This window comes from Parus major, chromosome 7 (assembly GCF_001522545.3).
Source record: "Parus major isolate Abel chromosome 7, Parus_major1.1, whole genome shotgun sequence".
Lineage (NCBI taxonomy): Eukaryota > Metazoa > Chordata > Aves > Passeriformes > Paridae > Parus > Parus major.
In genome coordinates this window covers 7,266,528-7,291,495 of record NC_031776.1, presented here as the reverse complement: position 1 = coordinate 7,291,495, position 24,968 = coordinate 7,266,528, and the positions used below count along the sequence as shown (strand labels likewise).

General features: G+C 37.4%; 1 protein-coding gene across 6 annotated transcripts in view; it reads right to left on the bottom strand.

Annotated features, from left to right (window-relative positions):
- Positions 1–17,712: 17,712 nt before the first annotated feature.
- Positions 17,713–24,968, bottom strand: part of PMS1 (PMS1 homolog 1, mismatch repair system component) — a 43,640-nt gene continuing 36,384 nt past the window's right edge. For 4 of the 6 annotated variants that reach the window (XM_015634176.3, XM_015634173.1, XM_033515979.1 and 1 more), the window contains 2 exons: positions 19,892–20,052; positions 17,713–18,135 (listed from right to left, as the gene is read on the bottom strand). In XM_015634176.3, the coding sequence (XP_015489662.1) occupies positions 17,944–18,135; positions 19,892–20,052 (353 nt within the window). In that variant the 3' untranslated portion in view covers positions 17,713–17,943. The remainder of the gene's footprint in view (positions 18,136–19,891; positions 20,053–24,968) is intronic. The other 2 variants (XR_004498246.1, XM_015634175.2) reach the window with 2 other exon arrangements.

Genomic DNA, 24,968 nt, shown 5'->3' with positions numbered 1-24,968 from the left:
CTGTCTGGTTGTTTTGTTTTTAACAAGACAGACAAATTTTTTTTAGACTTCAGAGTTTTTAGCCTTTCTTCAGCTAATTGGGATGATGGGGCAGGGTGGGTGACAGAGCAAGGATCATTGCAAATACACACAAATTTACTTTGAAGGTATATACATGTTTCAGCATAAATGAAATTTATTCCCCACAGGCTCTCATCTAATGGGATTCAAAGGCATTCTACATTGAGCTTCAGACAAACAGTGCAATTGGAAGACTGAAGAGAGCAGACTACAAATCCTTCCTACAGTTCTGCATCAACAGGTAAAAATTTCATGTATAGATCTGATTCTAAACAGCAACATCCAAAAAACTCCAAGGAAGTGCTAAAGGGAAGCAGCATGCACTGTCTGAGCCTCAGAGGAACAGGACTTCAACACGTTCCTTGTTATTTGATAGCTAGTCTTAATATAGTTAGAAGAGTCAGAAACAGATGAAGGCTGACTTTATCAAGACAGGATTGGTAAAACTTATTACTTTTATGGAGTAGGCAAAATACATGGAGGGCATGAAAAAGTTCTAGGAAAAAATGAAAATTAATTTTTCTCTACATTGAAACACAAAAAACTTTCCACACAGCAAGCACAAAATTTAGCATGGTTCAGAATAAAACAGGGGCTTTGAGGGGGGGAAAAAAAGAGAAATAATTTGATTACATTGAAAACCTTAAACTGTCTTTTACAGAGAACATATCTAAATCTTCTCACAACACAGGATATGAGATATTTTCCACAAGATCCTTTCCTTAACATCTCTTCCATTTGAGGCAATAGCCACACAGAAGACTCTGCTGATCTAAAATTCCCAGTAGTGGGTAGGTGGTTTCTCAGTCCAGTGACACAACAGACACGTGAGAGAATCCTCAGAGTCTGCCAGACTCTGATGGAGCTATGGCTTCCCAGAGAGCTGCCATTGGGAGCACCTGGAAAGGACATGGACAGCAGGGACTCTCTGAGCAGAGGGTGAGAAAACCACCAAACCAGGCTGAATGGATGATGAGAAGCTGTTCAGTGAACATTTCCTTTAGATGCTCTATGGGACAAAGCAAAAAGAGTTTGCAGTGCTAAAATTGGATTTGGTGGTAGTAAGGCAAGAACAGGACCATTAAGGAGATGATCTGACCGGAGGGGAAGGCAGCCCATAGTATTTCCAGTGAACGAGGTTTTTGAACAAGCCACTTAGCCAGCTTATCATCTTCACAGACAATCAAAAGGAATAACATCCACGCAACCCCTAAAACTGACAGCACTCAACAGTGGGAAAAATTAACAGGAACACAGCAGGAGATAACCCTGAATGGTAACATCTCCATATTAGCAATTCTCTTTAGGTGATTTTATGAGCCCAGCAGCTCTGCCAAGGCAAACAGGGAAGATGATATAACCTAATACAGTTAGAGGTGTCTGGTTTTGCTCCTGGCCACACTCAAGCCACGTGGCTGTAGCTTACACCCCTTCCCAGGCCATATGCTTCAGCTGAGGCCAGCTTGACTCCAGGCTGGCCAAGAGGGGAGAAAACCTCCCCAGTCTGTGTTCTGCTGTGTGCTGGTCAGCACAAGAGCCAGATGAGCCACAGGGGACAGAGGGAGCTTGCCGCTCCCACTTCTGCCAGTGAAGGCTTTGGCCGCTACTTGCCCTCAGTGGAAAGTTAAAACGTCAGAGTGGGAAGAAACAGGAAGGTTTTGCATTATGCTGTTATTTGCCATGCCAGCAACAGCCAAAACACATTAGTCGGTGTCCAAATTCACGAGCATGTCCTTCAGAGCCAGCTTCCCAGTTGTTCACCATTTATCTACTCCTCATCTCCTCCTAAGAGAGTGTTAACTGTTTCAAACCTTAAGTAAGTCACCCTCAGATTATTTATCTCAATTTCATTTCAAGTGAGTATTACTGGCATGGCTGGTTTCCCCAAGAGCGCAACAAAATTTTTGTGTAAAAATCCACCTGTCTCCACAACCAAGTTAACAAAATACTTGTAAAGAAATGGAATTTAGAGCAGTCATTAAAGACAACATCCCAAAATGATGATGAATTTTTGGAGAAGCTACAGATATTTCTACAGTTTCACTCTAATGAATTGAAATAATAATCTATTATTTTGGGTAGACTACATAATCTCCTAAATATGAGGAGGTTGGGGCTGTGAGAAAATTCACTTTAATGCTTTTTTGAAATTTCTCAAATATGTTTCCTGCAATGACTAGGACACTACTACTGAAAACTATTTTACAAAAAAACCAACCCCAAAACCCTTTAATGCAAATTTACTTATTTTTTTTACACATTTTAGAATATTTAATTATCAGACTGTGTCTTTAATTAAATGCAACCACAATAGGAAGTTTGAGTTTGGAGTACTAAAGATACAGGTTGAGAAAGAAGAAAATGGTATCAATGAAAAAAAATAAAAAAGAAAAGAAAAGAAAAAGAATGAAGAAATAGGTAGGAGACTGGGTGAAATAGGAATAACCCTTTTTCTTTCAACCTTAGCTATGAAAGCTTCTACTGAGTGCTATAAAACTGAATTTAGAGTGCAACAAAAAGGAATTCCTAATTAAACTTAATTAGGCCAGAGAACGCTACAGGGAACAAAGCTGTAGATGGAAAGTTTGGAGAGTTTAAAAAGAACATACAGACAGTTGTGGGTAACAAAAGGAAAGAGCAAAAGAAGTGAAAAAGTTATGAATGAGTAGGAGAAGAAAGAGCATATTCCTCCTTTACAGGGGGAAAGAATGCAAGAAGCAGGAACAGCCAACAGAAAGCAAAGGAGAGAATTTACTGGAGAAAAATTAAGTGTGATAGCTTTGAGGAGCAAACCACAAACAGCAGAGGCTACTTGCTGAACGAGTAACAGGATTAATTAAAAAACAGACAGATTTATCAAATCTGATATTAATTTCTGAAAAATTAAATTTTATACTTAAATTAATGGAAAACAGTTGCATGTGTCATGAAAGGAAAAAAGAAAAAAATACAAAACATGAAAGAGCTAGAAAGATCACAGATGCACAAAATTATGGTTTATGCATATCTGCAATATCTTGCTATGAGTCTCCTTCCATCTAAATAAAGTCTTTTCTACCTTATTCTAAAATTACCTAAAGACATGATTCAATAAATTAAATGTTCCTCAGGTATTAAAATACATCGATTTCTTTTTCTGCATGGAAGTTTCCAGCAATTTGTGGCAACAGAATCTAGTACAGAACATGAAAGGATGCTGATTTGCCAAATATCTAACAAATAAAATAACATAAACACTTTAGAAGATGTGAAGACATGTGAGTGTTGATGTGAAGAGCGAGTACAGTGCTCTTGTGCCTGTCAGGAGACCATTAGTGTGAATGAATCAGTGTGAATTTATACTTATTTACACAAACTAACTAAAAATAACCAATTTGCTTCTTTAATATATTTACAAACTAAATGTATTTTTAAAGTGCACTGGTAATAGCAACTAGAAAGTATCCTAAGAGAATGTGCTTCACAGCACAGCTGTATTTTATGCAAATATTTGCTATCACACATAGCAATTAGAAAGGCACATTGGTTACAGAAATAAAACCATACAAATAGCTTATTTGCATTCTAAATGGCAATCTGTTTTTAAATCAGAATATGTCTGAATAGAGTACAGGCAAGAAAACTAAATTTCTTATTCTAAGTTAAAATCCATTAAAGCCACACTGAATGGGATTACATAGGTATAACTAGTAAGAACATCTGGCTGTATAGTTAGTGCAGGCTCCATTCGAAGCAACAAGCAGCAGAACACATAAAGCTAAAATGATTAATATTTAAATTTATTTCAGCTTTTATCACAGATCAGAGGGAAAGATATGTTTGTCATAGTGTAGTTTTTCACTAAAACACAATGGAAGACTTTGCAAGGACATTTTAAGCTTCAGGCTTTCAAACTATCTGTATTGTATTAGACATGTATTTTAAATTTTTTTATATAGGGTTTTTCCTTTATTGGCTGTTTTTACTTTTTTAACCTTCCTCAGTAGCACCAGAAAATGCCTGATGCAGGGTCAGTGCAGATCTCCAAGCATTCTGACTCAGTAGACAACACAAAGAATCCCCTCAGGAGCTCAGGTAGTGCATCACATTCACTTGTGTAGGCTCATACATTGATTTTTTTTTCCATCTGGAACTGGATATACATTTCTTGTGCTACCAGAAAACTCACCTGCAAAACCTTCAACTTGCCCTGCAGCATGGTGAGTAGCTCACCTTCACGCGTGTCCCTTAATTACTGAGGACATTACTGCGCAGATCAACACTGTTCTTTTGTTTCCATCATGTTCTAGGAGAGAAATATCTGATATGAACAACCTTTTAGGCTGTTAGACCAGACTAAGTGACCTCTTGAAAGAGAGTTTATATTCAGGCTACATCTGTACAAAGGTTTCCTATGTAATACAGTTAAGCTTCGTATGAGACACTCGAAGAGTGGAGAGGAACCAGTGTTAAACTGAACAGAAAGATGTCCCCCAGCCACACTTTACCCTATTTGCATTGCACATACCTCACATGCAAAGCCCATATTTAGAAAAGACTGTATTTGAAGTCTCTGTATATTTGACACATGCAGATATCTTGTTAAATACTGAGTGCTAAGTATTTTTCTACTTATAAGCAACACTTACATTTACACGAGTCTACTTACAATTAGGATGCAACACCTTAATGAAAATTATAGTGTCCTTATAATGAGAAGCTCTTCTAGTATAAAAAGGGGTAGAAAGAAAGTAATTAACTAATTTCTAACTTTTAGAACATGAGTTTTTAGTTGCTGCTCTTAAGGTTACAACAGAATCCCTAAGCAGGAGGAATGTTATATGAACATTTTATATATATATATATATATATATATACACTTCAATTTGTACTTCAGTTGAGGGAAAAGTCACATTAGCCTTTTTATATAGTTCATATTCTTCCCATTTTGTAACAAACCCTTTAGAAAAGCTCCCTATACTTTTAGTTTGATCTTTTATATTTTTTATGTAAAAAAACTTTGGGAAGAAGTTCAGTGAGCAATGAGAACAGTTGTTGATGCTTTCTCATTCCAGGTCTGTTGCACACAGTTCACACTCATTCAGGGCTCAGATTAGCCCAGTTAATTTTAAACAGGAGATAATTTTTTAAAAAAAATTAAGCATCCTAAATTACATTTCATCCAAAAGGCTCTTAAAATGCTTTATAGACTCTACACACAGATCACTCCATCAGTCACCGAAAGCAAGTACCTCTGGGATGAAATGCAACAACTGTTCCACGGGGCACGGCAGAGGAGAGGAAGTGAGGAATACCAGCACATCAAATTGCAATTGCAGGGGGAATTTAGGTAGGAAGAATGTAATTACCCCGTTTGGAGCCTGGCCAGACCACGGGGGTTAACATCTTATAAAGAGCCCTCTGAGAATTTTAACAACCCCTAGTGCTCAGGACCTTTAATTTATATTAGCCCTCAGGAGCAAGGCTAACTGCTCCGCTCAACTGGGTTTGTGCACTGCAGGAAACTGGGAAAATCAACTTCTAGCTGTTCTCTGCTTCCACTCCACTACTAAGCAGATTAATACTACTTAGGCTGCAATTTCTCATGAAAATGGGGCAGAAGGCAACAGGAATGAAAGCTACACAGAATCAGAGGTGTTCTTAACTGCTCTTTCAAAAACCACATAGGAAAAAAATGTTTCCTACTCCAAAAAGTCCTAACTCCTCATACACAAAGCACTCGAGATCATCTCAGATGGTTTAGCAATAAATAGACATTATTAAGATAGACAGGTTAGGAATAGAATATCAAAAACACCTATTCCCTCTCCAACATCAGCCTCTGAGAAAGAGGATGAAACTAAAACTTGTGTACAGATCAGTTAGTTTCTCAAATGAAGGGAGCAATCACCAATTATTCTAACTAATATGTCTGATGCATGTACATTTTCATTTTCAAGTGAAAGAAAATTAAAGGCAACAATGAAAATAAGAAAGATGAGTAGGTAAAAGAAATATAAACATGCAGTTCATCTTACTTTTTTGCTACTGTCACCTTCAAGCAATTTTAAAAAAACGAAGTTGACTTGCTTCCAAGCTTCTTTCCTCTAAAATAAAATATCAAGTGAGGCTATAATGGAGCATGGCTTTTCACTCCCATTGAACCAAAAGCATTTGGAGCAAATTCCAAGAGGCTGCCAAATATTCTTTGAAATTGTTTACATTATGTATCCATACCTCACAGAAGTGTCTTATTTATTCAACTAGGTTACACACAATTCAGAGTAATTTAACTTTTTTATTGTAGTCTAATGTAATGTAGCACAGATATTGCTACTTTTTTGTTTTTAAATTTCTGAATGTCGATAGAGTTGCATATCCTTTGCCTTTAGCTGATTAATTTTGCTCACTTCAGATGTGCATAATAATAAAAGTATCATGGTATTCTACACTATTTTCTCTTAAAGCCCCTTATTTGCTTTTTCTTATAATGAGAAACTGAAAGAAGAAACAAGAGGCTTCTCCAAATCAAGCAAAACAGAGCCCTTTGGCTTGTAAATATTCCTTGGGCACAGCAGAGATGCTGTATATCACACGAACACCACTATTGCTGCGGGAACTTTGTGATTTATGCTAATTAGAAAAGCCACCTTGACGAACAGAAAACAAAGGGCAGAACAGTTCAGTGCTGATGCAGATTTCGAACATTAGGTTTAAGTTTCACAGGAAATACCGAAGACCAGTGGTTACAGGAATCTCACAATGCTGGTACATATCTGGGAGTCCTCGCTGGAGAAACGTCAGTCAGAGGCACAAATCATGAGTGATTTGTATCATGCAGTCTTATCCCAGGACTCACCAGTTCTGTGTGCTCTGGGCAAGAGTTCACAGCCCCTGCTTTTTTAGGAGGAGTCACAGACCAGGACTTTTAACCACAGAAAAACCTTTGAAAAAGCACACTCTTCAGTCTTTTATGTAAGCCTATCATGCAAGACTGTTCCATATCCCTGCAGCTATAAGGGAGAACTTGCTACAGGTGTTAATGTTCAAACAGCTCTCAGCACTGGATTGGTGTGCTTCTCTTCTCCTCCCCAAACAGCTCTGGTGTATTTCTCAAGGGTTAAGTGTTTGGGAGCCTAATATTTTTCACTGAGTTGCAAGATTACACGTTTTTGAGTCCCTAGGAACTAGATTCTGAAAAGCATTTAGGCACATGAAACTTTTTGCATGTGCTCATCCCTGACTTCTGAGCATTTAGGAAAACCCCAGTACATGGGTTTAGAATCTGTGTGTCCTTCCTGTGTTCAAAGAGCACCAAATCCAAAAGTGCAAGCTTTCAAAGTCCATAAAAGGCAGAAATCCGTAATTCAAAGAACTCAGAATGTATTACAGAATACAGATCTGCTCTTGAGGTCTGAGTTCATTCCATGGACACAGAAACTGATATGAATGGGTAGGTTACTTTTACTGATGATATGTGTCACTTTGACCATATAAAGAATTGTTCTAAGATAAAAACTAATTCCTTTTCCATATCTACAGTGTGGAGATCATGGCAGCTTGTTGGCAGATAAGAACAAAAAGCAGTGACTTAAGACATGGATTTATTCCTTTATAATGATCACACTGTGCAAATTATCATGTACATAAATTAATCTCATGTTTTCACTTTTTACTTGACTAAAGTGTCACAGGCCATGGAACAATTTTTGTCCTCCTGATTACTAGAAACACTGTCCCTCCCAGCATCTCTAAAGAGGAGACCTAGGAGCATACACATTGCTTTCAAGCTATTTGTGCCTCACCTTGAATGTAGTAAATGCTACACAAGCAAAGACACTGCTACACAGTCAATGACAAAACGCGGAACAAAATGCAGACAACTCCAGGTTGCATTTAGGAGGAGTTCCAACTAGGCTACTACACAGAAAACAGCTAAGCGTTCCTTTGAACATGAAATGGATCATTAAAATAAGACAAACTGAAAACCAGTGGAAAAATGCATCAAAACTCACTCAGGCTCAAGAGGCTTAACTGCAGAAATATCTATGCCATCGAATCAAAACGTAAATAAAATCTTTTCCAAGCAACAGCAATAAAATAGGAGCACTTATGTGATTTGCAGGGTCAGTACTACTAATTTATAGCAAGACCATGGTAAACTGAGTACCCTTTTTCTATTTCACAAAATACATGCTATCCTACAGATGCAGTACGCTGTGTCACAGATACACAGTAATTAAACAATATGGACACCTTCATGTAGCTGTTTGCTATGACCTATTGAAAAAATAACAAAACCCAGCAGTTTTTAGGCTTACTACAAGGTGCAGAAAAACAAGGACTGTATTTTGTCCCATTGGTTAAGGGGAACAAAAGTGGCCATGTATCTTAACACCTGGGAAAAGTCAGGGCATGCACAGCTGGCCGCGAGCTGGTCACACATTCCTGAGGTTACAATTACAGCTAGTGTTCTCAAACCAGCCTCACTGACAAGCAGTTGCAGATGGCCAAAATGCTTATGTATGGAAAGAGCTTTACTCAGCAAAATCTTAGAAAAATAACGTATCAATAGGAGCACTTGTATCTGTATATGTAGCACTTTCTCAGTGATGTTTTCTTCACTTAGCCCACAGGTCATGTCATAGAAAGGCCCAAAAACAGGAAAACTTTTGTGTTGCATATCATATAGATCATATGGTACCAGCATATAATTTTCCCCTCAAGTAGAGTCCCCATGTAGTTAAAATGGGGAAACTCTATCAGTGTGTTCAGTTCCCAGATTTGCCAAAGGCCAGCCATACAGCCAGTCCTCTTCCCAACACTTGTTTGATGAGGGGACAAAGGGGCATCATAGGGATCATTTGTGTGTACAACTTAGTTTGTGTACACAACTTCAGCTTCTGACACTCAGATGAACAGTTACCAACATTGTAAAGAATGAAAACATGAAAAAAAAAAAAGCACTGATGTTTTCTCTCTCTTCAGCACTGACATTTAAAAAAATAACACCTACATGAAGGCTTCTCTGAGGCTTACTGAAACAATCAGAATTCGAACACGATAAAAACTGAAAGAAGACCTGCCTAGATACGAGAACGGAAAATGAAGGTTTTTGTTGTTTGCAAAACCATCCTTACAACACACTTCTTTAAGGATGGGGTTATCATATGATTGGGTGCAATTTTTTGTGATGCTGAAAGCATGGACAATATAAATATAAAACAAATTGCAGCAATTATTACTGTGTTACAATACAGGAGGAAAAAAATATTTAGGTTAAATACCTAATATGCTTTTAATTAGTAGTTTTCAAGTTCCTGGAGTGTTTGGCAAAATCTATACAAGAACTGATATAATAAAAAATATTAGACTTTGCATCAAACATGGCCAAAGCCAGCAATCAGGACAGCAATAACAACTGAAATTTAAACTGGGGCATTGATGACTATTTGTACCACTAAGTAAAAATCTTTTTCATAAGAAAAGAACTGCTATCTTTTCCAGAACAAAATATGTAAAAATTGTATCAAGGTATGATTGTAACATTTTACTAGCAATTTTTTTTTTCAATTAAAAATGCAGTAGAAGAACAAATACAGAAGAGTACTGCTTGTGCCTGCTGTTCCCTGAGAAGAGCCCTGTTACTGTGATTAGTACAGGGCACCACATGAACATCCTTCTGCACATGATCAGCAAGACTAAAAGGTCACTATGGTTTTAATTTACTATTTGCTATAAAACTTGTATCTTAAACCGACTTTGCATATGTTTCTCAGTTATCATGCATACCTTGAAGTCAACAAATCAGAGGTTAGATTACAAATCACTCAGTGTAAACTTGTATTAATATTCTGTCCCAGACCAGCTGAGAGTAGAGAAGACCTCCCCAAAGATTCTGGCTGTCCATTTTATCAGGCCTTAACTCTGTACTCCCTGAGACAGGGATATCTCCCTCCCTGAAGGTTAAGGAACTTTGCCAGAGTAAAGAGTACAGGACCTGACCTCTTGAACAGCAGTAGCCACATAGTTTTCTTAAAACTATTAACATTTGCACACAACAAAACCTCATTATTAAAAAGATACAAAATAAAGTAAAAAGCATGATACTCAATTTTGTAAATTCCTACTTGTGAAAATCCCTAAGTCTCCTAAAAGAGAATTAGTTGTGAGGTAAATTTGAACCTGAAATTCCCTTTTGCATATTGAGTTTTTCAAAGATTATTTTATTCAGCTTGTAACTACCAGCACAAATGCTGGTTCTAAATATATCTGCTGAACTCTAAATGACTTCTGTTTATAGAAATAGGACATAACAAGCTATTAAATCTTCCTTACAACAAACTGCTATGCCAAAATACTTCCTCCAGATTTTTGAGCTACAGTTAAAAGACTTAGACTGGTAACCAGAAGAAAACTGGCAAGAGTTATTGCACTGTATATTGTCATTTAAATCTTTCTTTAGATGGACTTTATTTAATTAGTTCTGCATCCACCCAGGCTTAAAAAAATAAAGCAAAAATTAATCTCATGGTGCTTGAAACCTTCATTACTTAATATGATTAAGGAATTTAACACAACGCTTTGTTGCTATAGAGCACTTAAATAAACTCAGAAGAAGAAGGACACAACAATAATGAAAAGATGCATAACTTCTGATGACTTGGGTTAATATAGAGTAAGAAATTATAGAGAGGACTCCACAAGAAGTTTGCAATTGGGCAAGAATGACCTGCACACACGCATTAAACATTAGGTTCACACTCATCATAGCAAAAATACAAGTGTAAATCTGAATTGCAGTGTTTGGAGTTTACACCCTTGTAAACTCTGCATCCCTCTCACAGCAGACTGAGCTGTTTCTTTAATTTCCATAATCTACAAGTGGCTGGTGCACTATTAAGCATTTTCAGATTCTACAGTGAAGCTAAGAGTATAAAACACTTATTATTGTAGAAGGTCAGTTTCCATTTTATTGCTGTTATAGTTGTGCATAATCACAGTTGCTCATTTTCAAACATAGATCAAAACTGAAATTTCAAAGCAACAATTTCTAGAGGAGCTGGCAGCATTTTCAGTTGCTCAAAGGTCATTGTAAATAAAGCATAGAGGATATGGCTCTCCTAAATGGCAATGTGATTCCAACTTTTGGAAAAGGGCATTTTGAAGCTCAACATAAAGCTTTAGGGAAAGGTTCTGTAACTCTCTTGTGGGAGAAGTAAATGAGTGAATTCTTCTGATGAGAGAACAGTTCTACAGTTCCACTTGTCTTAGTAGCTATTAAATGGTCCCTGTTATAAATTACATACACCTAAGGAGTCAGGGAGCATCAGGAACATTAACTGATTAAATAATATTTCTACTCTGCTTGCTTAAGGGAAGAACATACCTCCAACAGAACATTCCTTTGAAATAAATCTATTTACTACTAGTCTGTTTTGGCAAAGTCTGACAAGAATCATACCTAGATTTGCTCCTTACAAGCTGGAATTATTTGCCTTCCAAAAACTATTTTATATGAAAAATTCAAATTATTTCAAAAAGAATTTTTCTTTCCATTCTACTGAACTGAGATGAAAGGAGTCTTAAATCTACTTACTGGACCTGAAAGGGTTTCTCCCTCCCCCCCCCCCCTTTTTTTTTTTAAATTGAGAAAATAAACTCTTCCCTTTCATCAGGAATATCTCTAATTTATCTAATAAAAGCAGTATCAAGCGATTAAGAACAAAGGAAGACAATCCCTTTAAATTATTTTGTATAATTTTAGATAGTTTTACCTAAGCATCTTGAAATACTCCAAAAAAAGACTGGCTGACATTAGAATTAAGACGGAATCTTAGTTCTACCAATGCAATTTTATTACTGCAATGACCTGATGAGCAAATGCACATAAATGCTTCACAAAGCATTCCTCTGTCAAAATGTTTGCCCCTTGTGAATATAGTAATTTATCAGGCATTTAAAGTGCTGAAGCAAAAAATATTGGTGATCTAAAATATGTAAAAAATGTAATGATTCAATTAATGCTGAGTTACTCCATGCATGAATGAACAATTTGACCTGGGCTTGAATACAGTATTTTTAATAATGCAGCTGCCATATTCGTTGGTCTCTGCATTTCCTGAAAACTAATCTGCCAAACAAGTTACACACCATGAATCTTCTGCGCTTCCGTTCTTCGAGGGTGAGTTAGTAATGCTCCACTATCGCACGGTAGGTCACTGAAATGCTACATGCTTTAGAACATTTACACATACTGCAATTCTAAAATGAAGACATACTTTTTTCCAATTGAAGGACTCTTACTGTCACCTTTGAGCATCTGAGTGACCACTACAGATTTCTAGGAAACTTCAGGTCAGATTAGGCACTCATCTGTAAATATTTAGAAATACTTGTTTTGGTTTTGTTTTCTAAGTACACGATACTGTGTCTACAGTTTTGAGATATTTCCTTCCAAGAGACTGTCAGATTCATAGCTTCTCTTTCTTTTAAAACTGAGGCACCACAACATATTTGAAAATAAATGAACTAAAACTGTTTTCATCCAAATAAAAAAAAAAAAAAGACTGGTACTACCTGATCGGTACTATTCCAACTGCAGTGCTCTACCTGAGCATACTCTGGGAAAGCTTCACCTATAATCAACTTCACATGGAGTTCATATAAAATGTGTGCTAGCCTGGGCCCTTAAGAGCATTTCCCCTGCTCCCCGCCCCCCATAAATATAGCTTGTTTCATTTCAGGTGAAATTTCAAATACAGAAATAACCTTTGAGAGAAACCAAAATCAGGGCTACTTTGAGTAGTTCAGTCCAACGAAATCATCAATAAAATTACTGATGTGAAGAAACACTTAGGCTGGTTTGATGAAAGACTATAATAACTTTGGATATACATTTACAACTTCTGATAAAAAGTGATTAAAATAATAAGCAAATATTCTTTAACTGCAGATGACAGCAGCATTACAGTTAATATTTAATCATGACATTGTGAGAATATTCAGTAGTGGAAGACAGGATTAACATATTGCTTTAAAACATTCCATTACTTTCTGCATCTGTTTACTGATAATAAAAGAAACAGCTGTTCTAAATGTAACATTAACAGGTGTAAACCATTCATTTGAGATTTTAAAACAATAATTCTCCTCTGTTTCCTCCTTAGCTATTCCGAAATGACATTACAAACACCCCTCCTATTAGCTTACACAATTAACTCGTAATTGTTTAACCTCTCTGCATGTCCCCAAAACGTATACATGTGGAGTTAGCTTCCTTCTCCTTTTGGGCAAAAGGCTCTGTTCTCCTGCACTGCACATCCTGAACTAATGCACCAGATGTGTCCCATAAAATGGTTGGTCACACTATTCAGCAGCTTTCCTTTAGCAACTGTTCTATATCAAATTTACTGTAAAAAAGCATCATAATTATGAAGTAACACTGTATCAAATTCACAGACTGAATATCTCACTATGTTCGGTTAAACTATGAATGATAATTGAGCTTGAAATTGTATATTTACTTTAAATAAGTCCTCCAAATCATCTGCAACAATGTGTGCTTAATTCGAAGCCATTAACAAAAGATTTAACATTTCCACATTTATACTCTCCATAATTTCAGATATGATACTCCATACTTACAGAGAGGGAGAGTGGGGAAAAAAATAAAAGCAAGATCTGGTAGCCTTCCATTTGCAAAATTAAATGTATGTACCTGAAGTTTCTTATAATTGCTAATCCGTCTTGTTAAATGCTGGGTACAAATGAAACAAAATTCTCAAGAATCCTTCAATATTCTATTCTAGAAAATAAATTTAGAATTATAAGTTTATTTAACAAAAACAAACCTCAAAAGAAAACCAAAATCTTACCTACTTTACAGAAGATAAAACAAACCCAGAAGACCAATTATTACAACCCTTTCAAAAACCTATAAAGTTGTTTGGGGAAGGCAACTTTAATGAAAGTAATACCAGTAAGTTTGCAGGGGGAAAAATCAGAATTGAATCCTTGAGACTAGGGAATGTTTGCTTGTATAACTGAATAAAGTGCTTGGGAATATTCATTCTATTGATAGATATTTTAAATATTAAATATCATTATATGGAAACAGAGAAGAATTCATTCTAACAAATCCCAAATTCCTTCATCTAGATTTTACTGTTGACAATGACTGCTAGGTACTCCTGAAATAACTTCAATGTTCCTCTGGTTTTGTTATAGTTCTCTGAACTATACTATTCATGATACAGGGGAAAAACCAAACAACAAATAGTCCAAATTCCTTCATACAAACACTGGCTAACTGAAATGGAAAGTTCATTAATAAGATTCCTGCTACATTCCAAAAAGACAGATGTAGATAGAAGATGCTACCTCCATTTCCTGTTTATACCCATATTTACATGCAAGGAAAAATAGTTTATTTTTAATGAGATTTTCCTAGATTTATAATGATAAACTGATATTCAATGGTTTCCCATTAAAGGAATGTGCAACTTCTCAGGATTTGGGTGAAGGGACACCTGAGCTGCAAACACACTACCAGAACCAAACCTGCCCCAACCAAGCATACAAATGATGGATCCTCTGAAAAATGCAAAGCTACGTACAACCAAAAGGCTTTGGAAGTTTTCCTACAAGATCATGCTTCAGTCTGCAAAGCTCCTGACTCTCCCCTAGGGAACCCTGCTACCTGCACTAGGTGTACCTTAGCGCAAGCATGCACACCACGAGGAGCAAGGTAAGCAATAACGCTTTGACCCGCTGAGGACGCAAAGGAAGGAAAGAATGATGCTCATCGTTGAGCCCCAGACCTCAATTTAAGTCCAAATTGTACAAAACCGAAATGCCAGCAGAGGGCAGCGCAAATACGAGAAGTCTCTGGAATGCCCCAGCCCGGCCACTCGTGGGGAAGCAGCTGCGTGGGTGCAGCGTGGGGGACAGGGAGGTGGCTGCCACTCCTGGCCGCTGGGACACGCACCCACCACGCCCTGCTCCGCAGCTCTTCCTCCGCGGCAAGAGGTCAATATCCAACTCCACCCAACCTTGCACATCTCAGGTTTTCTTCTTCCTTTGTAACAAACTGCCCACAGAGCTGGGGACGGACTGACTGCAGGCAAAGGCAGCCTTTGTGCGCATCCCCGAGAGCCTCGTGGGGTTCACTGTGCAGCACCCCGTGCTGAGACAATGGCAGAAGCTGATGTGCCTTTCTTCTCCAGAACTGCTACCTCAGGCACACCATTTAACTTCTTCAAACTTGTAGACTTAGAACTGGGGTACTTCTATTGTTTAAACGAAGAAGATAAAATGGATGCATCACTAGAGGCATCAGTGAGAACATCTCTAGACACAGAAAGTAATAGTTCTTTATGTTCACACCAGATAAAGCAAGGAGAGACCTCCACCCTGTCCTACCTAAAGCCATCTCCCATTAGCAGAACATGAAGAGAACTCCCAATTTCAGCCTGTACTCCTAGCCATGAGCACTGTGATGGGGAGACACCCAGACTTACAGCTCCCAGGCTGTGCTCCAGCACTCACTGCTGGCACCCAGCCACACAACACCCCCCAATATCCCCAAGAGACAGAAAACAAACTGTACACATACCTAAGGAAGAAATCCAGAGCAGCTCTCTGAGGTGTAAGTCTAGCAAACACAGTCAGGAAAGGAGGGAAGACACAGCTCTCAATTGCCTAACCAGGTGCACCTGCACTGAAAATCCTGATGCTAAAATGCTTTTGCTTCCAAAGCAACTAAACCTACCCTGGCTGGCACCTGTGAATACCATTTGCCAATCAGGTTTTGTCCTCAGCCTGAATACCTATTAAAACTTGTCTGCTTGATGTAGACTCAAGTGTTACCAAAGATATTAGCACTGGCTTCAGTATAATTAGGATATAGCTATTTTACATTTTGGAAAAGAACTAGCAATTCTTAATCTCATTAAATACTGTACATTATACTCCAAACTGACTAAAAGTGGTGCATACACCAATTTCCAACAACCTTAGTCAGGAGATAAACTTCCATTCTGAAGCTTGCTTCTGGCTTTTCTTACTGTAATGGCACCTCTCTAAACTCTCAGAATTTGTATTCCAACAAGAATAAAAATAAACAAACTATAACCTTCTGTATCCCATGCAAGGCTGGGATCCTGTTTCCCCATCAGAGCCAAGGGTCATGTCTCCTTCCTCCTCTATCTCCATCCACCTTCTCACTTCGATTCTAAAAATTCACATCTTCTGCACTGAGTGACATTTAGAGCCAAGTGTCCAGTTTGCAAGTGACATTCTCATTTTGTGCCTTGCTACCATTAAGCTTGGAAAGATATCATGCTTGTGCCCTCTGATCATCCTTGCTCTTTACGAAAAGGACAAACTTACTTTAATGGCATAAAGAAATAACCACAGAATTGTAGAATAGTTTAAGTTGGACTCTTTAAAGGTCACCTAAGTACAGCTCCCCTGCAGTGAGCAGGGACATCTTCACTAGGTTAAGTTGCCTAGAGCCCCATCCAACTGGACCTGACCTTGAGTATTTCCACAGATGGGGCATCTACTGCATACAACAGTAAAACACTGTTCTAGTGTTTTACCACCTTCATTGTAATAAAAACTCTTATACCTAATCTAGATCGATCCTCCTTCAGTTTAAAACAATTACCTCTTGTTCTGTTGCAACAGGCTCTGTGAAAGAGATAATCATTGCCTTTCAGGTTAGAATTTACATGTTGTGATGTATGACTATGATGTGATTTCTTAAATTAGTTCACCAGTTCAGCATCAGTGATTTACATACTCCAACACTACATTTGCTTCTCTGGTCCAACACTCCTGTCCACAAACTAGCTTGCACTCGGGCCTTTCAACAACCTTCAACCATTTACCCAGCAGCCACAGAAACAATACAAAGCTAGGTCCTACCACCACATTTTCATAGTGCCAAGGTTTGCAAACAACAGGTGAGCATCAAACTTTAAAACCATACTCTTCCAGAGACAAGGCATCTGCTGTGCACAGAAGGCCTAGGGGGGTAGGTTTACAGAAGTAGGCCACTACTTGAAATAGAGAAGTAAACATTGTGTTCTGGTAGAAAGAGAATGAACCAGTTTACCAAAATCAGTAGCTCTCTATATAGCAGACTATGCCCTAGTTATGCCACATTCTGCCTGAGGGAGGACAGTTTATGTTTCCCACCCCCAAACAGTTTGTGTATAGCACTGCACCAATCAACATGCATGGGCACCTGATTTCAGCGCTAACCTGTGCTCCTGTGACTCACATCCACTTCTGATCTTAAATAACTGGCCAGGTTTTGTTGATCTCAAGTTTTTAAACTTTTGTACTATACTATTAAGAGCCACACTTCTGTAAGTGTAGAATTTTTGGAGACTGGACACTGCCAATACTAATTTACATGAGATTAGAATTTTCAAATAGAAATACAACATCACAGAAGTCTAACTATAATAACTGCATATGGCAATGCCATATTTAAATACTTACAGCTATCTGGCATTCCTTTGAAAATTAACAGCTGATGTCCTTAGTATAATAAACTTTGCCATGCTCTGTTGAAAGCAACTTCTAACCACTTCACATCTAAAAAATTCTGACATACTGGTATTTCTTAAACCTGCAGCAATAAGAGAAGGAGGAAACAAGTTGAGAACATTTCTTTAATAAATTCTTTTTAAAAATATATTGGTGAGTTGTTTCTCTACAGCATTTATTTCCAGTTTTCAAGTAGCATTTTTATTTAAATAAAGTACTTAAGAGGTGAACATGTAACAATGAAAAGTCATTTTACAAAAGCTTTGCACAAAACATACTGAAATTACAGAGTAGTGATCAAAATTAAGCAAGAGAAGTATGACCCCAAACAAAATGTTCCATTTACTGAATAATTTCCATGGAGTTGTGCTTGTCAACTTCTGGAATATCTGTTAAGTGATGAAAAAAAGGACGACCATGAACACAGCCTTTATTTTCCCTTCCAAGCTGTTGCTTCATCCTGTAAATTGTGTTTTGCACATCTTCTTTTGACAAATGTAAGGGCAGCTGCCGAGCTAAACGTACTGCTTCTCCCTGTGGAAAGGAAGAACAAAACCAAAACCCCAATAGTTTTAAAGGACCACTTTTTAGCACTTTATCCTGGGGCTACCAGAAAGCAGGAATTAAGCACTCACTACTTAAAGGTCATTCTTTTCTGCTGCTAAATATTCCAAATCTCAGAAATCTAAATATAACTTTAAACTATCTTACTGGTCAGTTCGTGACATTTCTACAATGGAGGCATGTACAATCAGCCCCCCGGTTATGTTTGCACCCTTTTAACTTACTTTTGCAAGATGCTTTATGTTTCTTACTTCCTGTTGTCACCAGCATCAGCTGTACATGTTTACCAGTTCACAAGACAAATTTCACACCACAAACTTTAGAAATATCATAAATTAATTCAGCAGTCAGTAAGTAAAATTTGAAAAACACTATAGCAAAACTTCATAGATTCATTTTTTTTACTATGGCCTGCTGTATTCACTTAGAAGGCAGGAAGGAATATTAAAGCACCCACCCTCAAAGAACTAAGGAACTTCAAAAAGAAGTTTTGTTTCCTCCTCCAAGATGGGCTTTCCTGCCACTGCCTTCTCTTCTGGACTTAAGTCATGTTGCCTAGACAGAAATGTATGTGGCACACAACCTCCCTCCTCCTGTATAAACCTGAGCACCATTCATAATGATTTCATCTAAATTATCTCATGTTCTTTGTCTGAGATTTTCTCCCACTCCTCCAAGTGGGAAAAAGATCACTGTGGTCTGTTTTATACCCTGGAAGGCTGCTGCTTCAACCTTTACCCTATTCTTTCTTCTACATCTATCAACTGACAGCAAAAGCTGCAGACATGCTGCCTGCTCAAACATGAAATGAATGATTGAAGTTGTGATTCTGAACATGACAGTGAATGGCACTTCCAGTGTTTACCTCCTAGAATGGTCAAAGAATTCAGCACTTATTTCTGAGTAACAACTTTTATAGCTGTCTGGGCTTTTTTACAAACCATTCCTGTCTCAACACTCAATTTACCCCTTCTTTAAGCTTTTTTCCTTAGTGCATGAGAGTGGTTCTACTGTACACAACAGAATCACTTGCTGCAAAGGCAGCTTACTACCCCCAAAAGGGAAAGATTTGTGTAATAATGCTTAAAAGATAAAACGCATAACTGTGTAAGTATGTGCCTATGTCCCAGTTTGAAGTAACCTGATTCAGGAAGGCATGTTATAAATGCTTAAATAAGAAGAGACTTTACATATATTTTGGTAACCCTTTTTAAGAGAATTGGTATTAAAGAGCATTAGTGAAACAGCTAGACAAGAAATGATTACTATTACTGTTGGTTACTCCAGTTTTAACTGGTATCACATCTATTAGCTGTCTCTGAAATGTCATGCCGTTACTGTCTCTGGATGGACAACTTATTTCTTTGCACAAAAAATATAAACATGAGTCACTGCCATTCTCTGGCAGTTTTGTATCCTAACATGAAGAAATGCCTTTCTAGTCTGAAAAGTGCCTTACAGAGGAAACACTTTGTGAACATCAGCTTTTGGCATGTGTTGTAACACACTGAGTGACTACTTCTGGGTATGTCTGATGGAAGTATTTTGGTAAGGAATACACAACTTGGAGAGGATATGATACTCCCTTTTTCAAGAAAAGAGAAGAACTTCTGTTTAGAATACAATGAAATTAATTAAAACACAAAGCTGAAGAAAGATTTTCAAGCTGTTTCAGGAATTACTACAAGTTTAGCTGGCTAGTACTAAAAGAAAGCTTCTGTCTCACCTCCAAGTAATTTATCACTTTGAGAGGCCTACATTCATATACTTCCTTTGCATTTCTGTTAACAACTGCATTCAGAATTTCTTTCAAATCAGAAATTCCGTAATATGGCAGACAATTTGCCATCCCTTCTATTTCCAGATGACTTTCTGCAGCCATAACACCTGAAAATACAAAAACAAAACAGTAATTCATGCACTGCTTTAGTTTCTATTCTATAGTAATTCACAGAAAATTAAACTGATGCAAAGTCATTTAGTGCTTTAGTCCAATACAATTAGGAAACTATTTTGTTCCTCCCTTGGAATGAAAAGCATTTATTTGCACAATGTTTCATTATGATGATGTGTGTTTATTCACATCACAAATGTCTCAGCTTACATTAATCCAAATCCTAGCTGGCACTGTTTAATGCTTAAAACATTTGCAGCATTCCCTTGAATGCTTGAGTCTTGAGTGCAGCTCAATTTTATGTATGTTTAATTAAAGCTTCTGTGCCTTTAATTAAACATACATAAAATTAAAGTTGAAGCTAGCAATAAAACACAGTTTCATTTGAAAAAAATTAAAACTGTGTTGGCACTATTTCCTACATAACTGGTTTAAACATCTGTAGAGTTCAAATGTTATCATAACAAATTCAGATTCTACTGAAATAAAAAGCAGTTTTTTCTCCTACCACATCTGAGGAAAAACTCAAACCCATAAAACTAGAGGCTCTGTGACTGACTTCATATTATCATTCATATGTTATCACTGCTGGAGCAGGTAACACTCTGAGTAAGAATTATGAATAAAAAATTAAACAGCCCTTCTAACCAAGTACCTATTCAAGCATTAAGGTCAATACTATTTCCCATCTTATTCACGTTACAGGAAAAAAAATTGATTGAAGTTTTTCCTGTACAGCAATTTTTTTTCCCACTCCCAGTTAGAAGCAAGTTCTCTGGTGGTCAAGCTCACACATTCTCATTCAGTCCTTCAGACTACCTACTCATTCATGCTGGGTGCACAGAAATCTCAGCTCAACCTGCACAGCTAGCTTCCCTTTTCTTACACTACAAGTCTAATAAGTACAAACTTTGACACAGACAGCACAGAAAAATTAAATTACTAATGAAAATAAATCCACTCTTGTGTAATGGCTCCAGGTAGGATAAATTACCTTCAGCTCAAGTCACAAATGGCTTTTGTAAAGTCAAAAGACTTTGAGACAGATAGCTTCAAGGTGGATTAAACTAACAAACTGTCACAAGGGACAATTCCTGTTCCTAATCCAAACAACAATATGAAATATTTCAGAAGTGATAGAAAATATATATGCAACATGAGTCAACAAAACGTACTTTCATTAGCTGGCAGAATGAAGCCGAGTTATCCATGTCCAGGCACTGTTTATTTGACAGTCATTAAACAAGAGCAGAGATGAACAGGGTAACTGTGCAGGTTGAAACTTTTCCTAAATATGGGTGTGTCACTGAGTAAATAATGCTCTTGGGCCTTTTTAAGTTTCATGGCATGAGATACTTTGACCAGTGGGAATTCAATATAGGAAACAGCCCCTCATCCCCCACCCCACAAAAATCACATAACCTTCCAGCAATGTATTAAACATCTGAAACTTTATTTCATTTTTCACCCAGCTATGTCTTCCTTCTCTTTTTCAAGCTGCCTTCCCCTAATCACGGCCAGCAAGTGGAGACATATTTTTATATAATACTGTAAACCTATGTTAGGATTCAGCTAAAAGCAAAATGTTAAATTATATGAAAGTTTGCCAGATATAAAGGTGAGAAAAGATTATGTATTCTGCTAATATTTCCCCATGGGCAAGCCTGTCAGTAAGGGACAGGAGGAAAAGATAAAGTCTCTTTTTAAAATCTCCTTCAGCTCTTTTCTCTTAATTTTTGTCCTATTTTAGATTTAATTACAGATTAGATTTGAGGAATTATTCCAGACCATTTGATTATGCTGCTTTCTCTCTAAAATTAGAACTCAGTCTATTTGAAAACCTTTCAATAATTACCCCTCTATTTGCTACCAAAGACAGGACACAAATTTTTTTAAGTTTCAAGTATTTAGACATTATGTTTAAAAAGTTGTATTTCCTGTTCCTCCTTTTAAAATTTTATGAACAAGTGAGGTTCTGGATTTGCAAAACATTTTTTCATATACTCTTCAGCTTCACCACTAGCCATTGTTCCATCTGCAAATTTTGACAGCCAGATTTGACTTCACCATTTTTCTCTTTCATCTGAAAGTCAAAGCAGGCTTGAAAGAGTTTAATATAAGAACAAACAATACAAACTCTGGCTAAAGGAGGTTTATTTCTTTGGTATTTCTGTTTGTGGACATTATCCTTTTCTTTTAGCATTCTTTAAACTGCAGTGCAGCCCATTTGCATGCTGATTAACAAGTATTTATCTGCAAGTCTCTGCAGGAACTCTGGTATTGGCAACACTTGATGATATAAGCAGATGTCCAGGCCTCAGTGTACTTGTAAATTTTTGACAAAATATATGTTAAGATTTTTGAGTATTCAAACAGCAGACCTCAAACAGTTGCCATGGTAGCTTCTCTGAAATACTTTGCAACTTCCAAGGAAGTATTTCCATGAACAAATAAACTAGCTTTCAAATGAGTAAAAATGTGGATTTCTCATTGTTACAAATTTCCCCTTTCTCCTTCCAAACAAAGCACTTACAATCATCTTTGGATAATTCCTTCTTGATGGCCAGGAAAATCTGTTCCCTTCCAGCTGCCACCTAGATTAGGTGACACCATAACACTATCTCCCAGACTATGGTCAAAATCAAACTGAAATAAAACTGCAGCATGGTTTTCCACTGGTGGGTTACAAGAGCTAAGGCACTTTATATCACCAAGAACAATGGGTTATTTACCTACTACTGCTCTTTGAGGCCTTACAAGCACCTTCTTTGTACATACTCATGTTGACTACATGAGGCACACAACTCTACCCTAAAAGCCTGCCTTGGAGCATGGTCTAAGACCCAGCATTGATATAATACCAGCTAAGGTGTGCTCCTTGGTGTCAGTCCCTCTCCAGCCAAGAATTCCATCTCCCTCTAGGCCTTTCCCAAAGGCAAACAGACAGATGTGCAGTGAAGGCACATATAATAAACACATCTTAAGAAGAACTGGACAGAAAGTAATCCATCTTACTTCTTGAAATGTTCCCTGCACGTAGGGGTCACTGTGAGCAAACAAATGCCTGGCAGGTCCCGGAACACTGAGTATTAAGTAATTTGCTTTATTAAGTAAAAGCAAACAGACTGCTCTCCCAAAGGTAGCATCACTTGAAGCCTCAGTAAGGCCAGAACATGAGGGGGTGGGAGGGCAGTGGAAGACAGACTGGAGCTCAGCGTCACAGCTTTGCAAATTGCAACAACTGGCACATTCCACAAAGAAACCATTGATTTTGCCTAACTGACACACTGACAGCAAGAAGTGTTTTCTTGGCTATTTCACAACATGTTTTTCACTGTGAGCTATCCAGAGAAAAATCTAGTTGAAAACTCCTTAGACTGATGAACAGTTAATATTAAGGGAATCAGGAAGACAATACAAAGATCTTAGCCTACCAAAAACATGAAGCAGAGGGGGCACTTCCAAAGTGTAGGATGCTTGGAACAACTTTGGTTGCAGTCATAGAGAGTCTCTGAAGAGAGTAAAGGTAGATTACCTTTCTGTCTTCTAGCAAGAGCACATTCAAAAGGCAGACTTATCTTCAAATGAAACAATTTGCAAGTAAGACCTCCAACTCCCACACTCTTGCAAAAATTAACATCCAAAGGTACATTTGTGAAAATACAGATGTTTAAACCACCAAGTTTTCCCACCAAATGGCTGAAGAACAAAACTCCATGTGGAACTGAATTCTTGTCAGGAAGAAAACAGCTAATTAGACCTTTCAAAAATCTACTAAGAGAGAGTATCCAGTGCCAAATGGTGCCATGGGGTTCAGAGGAAGGCCTGTGAGAAAGACTCCTGGTAAATTATGAGAGTAAATAAAGCTCAGAACCACCCCACTAATTAAAAGGTATTGGTCATTAAAGAACGGAGTTGTATTTCTATGAATTCCAAGCACTGCAAGGGAATAAGATTCGATTTCTAAGTATTAATCCCAAGATTAATCCCAAGATTAATGAATGCCTCATTTTTTATCCTATGAATGACACTGCCCCTAGCATGTCCTCCAAATAAGGAAAAATTAATACTTCATGGATGGGTTGTTTTTCAAGTAAGACACCACAAGAATGAAAATCTTCATAAAAAGCCCCTCTGTGCCACAAGTTGACAGAAGCTAAGATTCTGAACTGCAAAGAAGCATTTTAAAAAAAGATAAGTTGAGATGCAAGCCTAATGCAACAGAGGAATTACCAGTCACATTCATTCACAATCAAGGCAGCCGCTATGGGTTTTTTTTAATAAATAAGCAGTCAGTTCTTTAAAACACCCCAACTCCATAAGAAAATAAGGAATAAACCTATGGTCCTATATTTAAATTTAAATTGTTACAGTCATCTAGGAAACTGTCCTAGTGGGGTGCACAATACCAAAGGCAAGAGGTCCAATGTTCCAAATTAGTATTGGTATAATGAGTAGACTTAATATATGGTAATGAGCAGTAATACTCGGGGTCCTTCTCTTCTTCTTTGGTAGAAGAATATCTGTAGAGATTTAAACAAATAATCAATGCAACCTACTGGACTGACTGACCTCTTCAGAGACCACTATGGGTCAAGGAAAGTCTCTCCTATGACTAAAACACTGAATGTTGAATTGAAGCAGCTAAATTTCCTTTGCTCATGTTTTGGGAGGTACCTCAGAGCTAGTGACGGCATCACAGACTTATTTGCATGGATCAACAGAAAGGCTTGTTATTTTGCAAGAAGAAAGTACCAGAAATATCACTTCTTTGCAGGAAGAAATTACCAGAAATGCATGTTGAAATTAAAATCTTAAGAAATCAATCAACCAATCAATCTGCTTGTGATGTAAGAGGATCTCTCCATCAGAAAAACTTTCTATTACAGAAAATAAAGCTCTTCACTCA